The sequence below is a fragment of the Arachis ipaensis genome, chromosome B03 (assembly GCF_000816755.2).
Source record: "Arachis ipaensis cultivar K30076 chromosome B03, Araip1.1, whole genome shotgun sequence".
In the NCBI taxonomy this organism is placed as follows: Eukaryota; Viridiplantae; Streptophyta; class Magnoliopsida; order Fabales; family Fabaceae; genus Arachis; species Arachis ipaensis.
In genome coordinates this window covers 20,815,840-20,821,432 of record NC_029787.2, presented here as the reverse complement: position 1 = coordinate 20,821,432, position 5,593 = coordinate 20,815,840, and the positions used below count along the sequence as shown (strand labels likewise).

Sequence of the window (5,593 nt, the reverse complement as noted above, 5' to 3'; positions counted from 1 at the left end):
ACATATAATATATTTTGCAAAAATACTATTTATACATTAAAATTAATCATTAATGTATTTATATATAAATATATGTATAGTTTAATTTATTTTTAATATATATTTATATTTTAACATGTATTTTATACTAATAATTAATTTTGATGACTGATTTTAATATACACGCAACACACTCGTATATTTTGATGAAATTAGTGAAATTTACTTTATTATTATGAAGGTGTCTAAAAGCAATGTAATAAGATAATGTCTACGCAACAATACAATAACATACATACAAGAAATTCCCTTGATATGCTTTTTCACTTGTCCTCTTATTGAATTTCAAAGCGTTTGTTATGACAAAAGTATATAAATATTTGTCTTGTATGTAAAGTTGGTGGGCTAGAAATAAAAAATAAAAAAATAATTAAAAAAAGAAAGAAAGCTTAAAGGTATATGCTATGCAGAGCACGGACACCACCCACCTCCACTTCTGAACCAGCTTTTTTCAAATCTACTTTTCCATCACTAACTTCATTTTTACTCCTTAAAGTTAAGCAAAGGCAGAATCCCCTTTTGATTTATTTTGTTATGTGTTTCCTTCATTGTCAACTTGTGTTATTATGTCTCATGTTAATTAAACTTCTGGTTATTATTTCTCTCTCTCTCTCTCTCCCTAGTAATTGCTGAAGTGAAAAAAAAAATGAGTGGACAAACAGAATTTTTATGATTGGTAGGTTTGAATTTACAAGGTTAGCATGGCTTGGTTGCAATCATAATTCATTGGGGACCCTTTTCTTTCAAAAATTGATCTGTCTTTTTTTTATATAGAAAAAAAAATAATTGTCTTTTGTTGTTGTGACTTTTGGTTTCTGTTAAGCTTTAAAAAAGGGATGAAAGGTTTCTGAGTGTGATTGCATCCTCATGAGATTGAGAAAGAGGAAACGATGTTTTCCTTCTTGCTCCTCTCTTCACAAAGTAAATCAAATATTCTCTTCTTCTTTTTTCCCCCTCATATATCACTGATTTTTGATAATGTAGGAGTTTCTATATATAGTATTCAGAAACTGCATCATTTTTACCAGTTTCTGTAACCATTTTGAGAAAGTAAATTGCTTTCATAGGTTGTGGATTGATGAGTTTTTCATATTCTCCGAATGCAAGTGTAATCCAATTTTTGTTTTTTCTTTTTGGGTTAATACATGGCTTATGAATTGAAATGCAGGTTGATGAAGATGAGATTTATTGGAGACATAGAAAGAAAGATGAAGAGTTGGAATGGTCACATAATTCCACTCACTTAGTATCTCAGTTTGCTCAATGTTTTTGTGAGTAACCCACCCTCTTCTACCTTCATCCATCATCATCTTTTGTTTGTTTCCAGTTTTATTATTATCTTGATCACAATATGCAAGATTTCTGCACATTATGCAAATTGTTCCATTCAATTACTCAAATAATTTAACCAACTTGAGTTGATCGAGTGGTTAACTCACTTAAGTAAGTGTCGGGGGCTTCGATTCCAGCGTTATGCATGTAGCAATCCATTGTCTGACGGCAAACCCTTAAATGGAACTCAATTTCGCGACAGATTAGTTTTTCACATGATGGGCTGGGGATACCGTGAAAAACCAATAAAAGAAAAACACAAATCATTTGATTCTCTTGCATTCATGATGATAATTTCCTTTTATGTTTCATTGGAGGGTAAATTTCATCTAGCTGGAGTTCATGTGCAATTTATATACTCTATATATGACTATATTGCCTATTTTCCTTTGTTGGTTTTGTCAATTAGGATGAGTTTTGATCCTTTTATTTTTAGCCCATTTTCAAATTTCGAGCTTGTGTAATAGTGTGAGCAGTAGCTATGTTATGGAGCTTTTGCTTTTTGTCAAATAGAGACAAAGGAGCTTCTTTGCTTCATCTAAAAATTCATTTCAATGGAATGCACCTTTGCAATATAGTCTGTGTTTTAGGAAAAGCAATTTTCAAGAATGAACTAGAAGAACATATTATGTAATTCTGAAATCTACTTGGTGTTTCTCTTTATGTATCTGTTTTAACTTTCAAGTTTTGTTCTTCTATAGCTTATCCCTCATATAATTTGTTGCATGAAGCTAATGCTATGGTTGGATCAAGATCATGGATAGGAGCACTCTTTAGCCGCAGTAACACTCGAAGAAATGCTGACTATCTTTTGACACAAATCCAGGTAAAGGAAGAACCAAAGATGGTGATTTGTTTAACTAGTGCAACTATTTCACTTTTAATGCGGCAGAGAACTTTTTTTTAATTTAAATCAGCACTTATGTTTCCTAGTATGTTTCCTATTGTTATTTCTCTTTTAGTGAACGTTTCATAGTCATATTCAGGAGCAAAGACTTCAAAGACTTCAAGAACGGATGAATGTTCCATTCGATGAGGCTCGACCGGATCATCAAGTATATTTCTTTGTTTATCATGGACTCTGTAATTTCAGAATGATTTCAATTATATCTTCAAACCACACTTGACTAACAATGTCATAAACTCTCAACAGGAAGCATTGTGTTCATTGTGGCATTGTGCCTTTCCAAATGTCTCTCTGAAAGGCTTGATATCTGATCAATGGAAAGAAATGGGATGGCAAGGTCCTAATCCATCAACAGACTTTAGGTAACAACAGTTATGTTCAAATAAGATCACGGGACATTTTCGTTTCGTCCATTTGCAACAATTTGCTGAGTACATTAGTGGATGATGACAGTATTTGGCTTAACCAATTCATTTCAGACAAAGTTGTAAATAAAATCAAATATTAACTTGTGTAGCATAACAAGAATAAATTTGATCCTGGCCTTTTCTCGGTGGAGATCTGTGTCATGCAATTAGTTTAGTATACAGATTTGTTAAATAACTTATTTGGTGAAGCTCATCAATTTTCTGATTAGTTGATACAATAATATGAAAAATCACTTGTTCATTAGGCTTCAAAAGAGGTTCAATGTGCTTCAGCTTCCCATCACCTCAAAATTTTCAGGCAACTTTTTTTTTCTTTTCTGATATCATGCTTTTCCTCAGGGGGTGCGGCTTCATTTCGCTCGAAAACCTACTCTATTTCGTGAGGACTTATCCGGTATGCATTCCTTCTTTTCGTTGTGCACATATGGAAGAACTTGATCTTCTTTTATGTGCTTATTTTAATCTTCCTGATATCTGTCTTGGGAGAAAAACAAGAGTTATTACTAATTTTTATGGAAATTCAAATGAAGACATCTTTTAACAGGTTGATGACAAAGAAAGGAGGAAAGCGAGCGACATGGGAGTATCCGTTTGCCGTTGCTGGCATTAACATATCATATATGTTGATACAGATGCTGGATTTACACTCAGGTTTGTTAACCATTTCTCATTGCACTCACTTTTAGTATTTATTGATTTTATTTGACCAGCTTCACCCTCAAGATTCAACAGACTTAAAATTATGAAAGACTTAAAGACCATGAGTTATCTTACATCAATGCATTTTACTTTTATATTCTGTCATTTGGAAAATTTTTCCTTTGTCAAAACTAAGAAATGCAAGCTACATTTTGTAATAACTTAACTGATATTATTTTTGACAGAGAAGCCTAGATGTCTTCCGGGCATTAATTTTGTCAGGTTATTAGGAGGTAAGAGTGGTGTCAACTGAATTTTTTGATTTCTTACTACTCCTTCAAGGCTTCAACTGATTGAACTAAAAGTTTCACTGCCTGGTTCTGCAGAAGATGAAGAAGCATTCGATGTTCTATTTTGTGTAGCGTTCGAGATGATGGATGCGCAGTGGCTTGCTATGTGTGCAGAGTACATGGACTTCAATGTATTCTTTCTTTCTTTCTATATTCTTTCTGCATCACCAAAAAAGGGGGGAAAATTAGTTACCTTGGAGAACACGCTACACAACTATGACTTCTGAAGATGATGTTAGGATATATTATTAGGTTGTGTATGGTTCCTATCTTGAGACATAAAAGACGTTAATATTTTAGTCTTGTGATAGTAACCTAATGCTACCTTAGGAACCAAGATTGTGATGGAAACATGTACCAAACCACTTGAACAATCCAATGAATGGCCATTCCTTTCTATATGAAAACTGAAAGTGAGACATACTAATTTCTTGATTGCTGTTGATTTCCATGGCTTCAGGAGGTTCTACGAGCGACGCGGCTGCAATTGGAGAGAGAGCTATCCTTAGAAGACATCCATAGAATACAAGACTTACCTGCTTACAACCTCTTGTATCAATAGGCTTTCCACTCTTATTTTCTCTTCTTCTTCTTCCCTTGTCCATATGAGCAACAAATTCCACAAATGATGAAACAATTTTGTAGGTATTGCATATACAGTTTCATTTACAATGTCAACCCCCTCAATGTACTTCAGGGGGTTTTAGTATTCCACTTTTTAATGAACTTGTGTTAGTCACTTATGAAGTTCTCTTTAGCTGACATTAAGTGAATTAAATGAGTGGCTAATGACATGCATTCTTGAGATGCAAAATGCATATGGAATTGATTAATCAACAGGGAGCAAGAAGCAAGAAGCGGGTACCAATTCGCACGTTCTGATTCGCAATTCAATCATGTAACAGTCATTGAATATATCAAATGCAAAATACCAAACATTTATGTAGATGAAGTTTCTTTTCTTTCTCCTGGGAACTGAATCATGCTTGAAAATGTAATTTAGACATTGAATTGAAAATAATATGCTAAAATTAGGTTTAGTTTTTGGTTTTAGCTTAGACTTAGAAGTTGTCTGGTGATGATCAATTCCAGTGTTACTCGGATTATGAATAGAACAGCATAATTTGCGAACCTTTTAATGTATTAAGTTAATCAAAATAATAATCATTATTGCGATCAACATGCTATTTCAACAATTGCTTCTAGTGATGTTTGAATAGTGTACGTGTTTTCACATAAGAGGTATAGGTGGGGGGTTAGGAGTGTGTAACCCAGTGAGGGAGTCCTGAGTTTTTCTTGTATAATTTGTCTTGTTATCTTATCTTATTTTATTTGCTAAGATAAGGGAGGTATTTGAATTTAAATGTTGGTTAAAAATTTCTGGTTTTCTGGCCAGTTTGGACCGTAAAGAGGATTTTGGGCTGGGGAGTTGGGCCGTTGTTTGGCCATTTTGGGGACCCGAGTCCTAGGCCCGCAACAATTGCCCTCGGAGTGTGGGAGCGAGCTAGCTGGGTCTTGACACTAATATGAGCAAGTTCGTTTCTCCGTTGTTCAGAATTTCGGGAGTTCATGGATAGAGTGTGGCGTCGTTTCCAAATCAACCTTTTGCGTTTTTTGGCGGTAGAGTTTCATTACGTCTTTCGAAGTGCTATAATGATACTTAATGGAAGAAGAGAGGTTTTCAAATTCCATTTCTACCCCTTGTCCCTCTGCATTCTTACTTGAAACGTTGGGTGTCTATTTTCCTTCACTTGTAACGGCTTCCTTCTGTTTTCTTCGTTTTCCTATCGCCTGTCACTTTCCTTTATTCGAAAAAAGCTCTCTACTACATTTCTGAGTGGTTGCTGGGACTGCATTCTTCTGTGTTTGTGCTTCTTTGCTGTTTTCTTTCGTTCTCT

At 34.3% G+C, this 5,593-nt stretch overlaps 1 protein-coding gene across 5 annotated transcripts; it reads left to right on the top strand.

Annotated features, from left to right (window-relative positions):
- Positions 389 to 4,735, top strand: LOC107629887 (ELMO domain-containing protein A). Of its 5 annotated transcripts, none has more exons than XM_016332824.2 (10): positions 389 to 534; positions 1,208 to 1,310; positions 2,103 to 2,197; positions 2,358 to 2,426; positions 2,525 to 2,640; positions 3,046 to 3,100; positions 3,237 to 3,357; positions 3,591 to 3,638; positions 3,732 to 3,826; positions 4,156 to 4,735. In XM_016332824.2, exons 1-10 carry the CDS (start codon positions 439 to 441, stop codon positions 4,255 to 4,257), a joined length of 900 nt encoding a protein of 299 aa, XP_016188310.1. In that variant the 5' UTR covers positions 389 to 438; the 3' UTR covers positions 4,258 to 4,735. The 5 variants fall into 5 exon arrangements, with proteins under 5 accessions (XP_016188310.1, XP_016188312.1, XP_016188313.1 ...); XM_016332826.2 differs by having other exon boundaries at positions 434 to 960; XM_016332827.2 differs by having other exon boundaries at positions 436 to 715.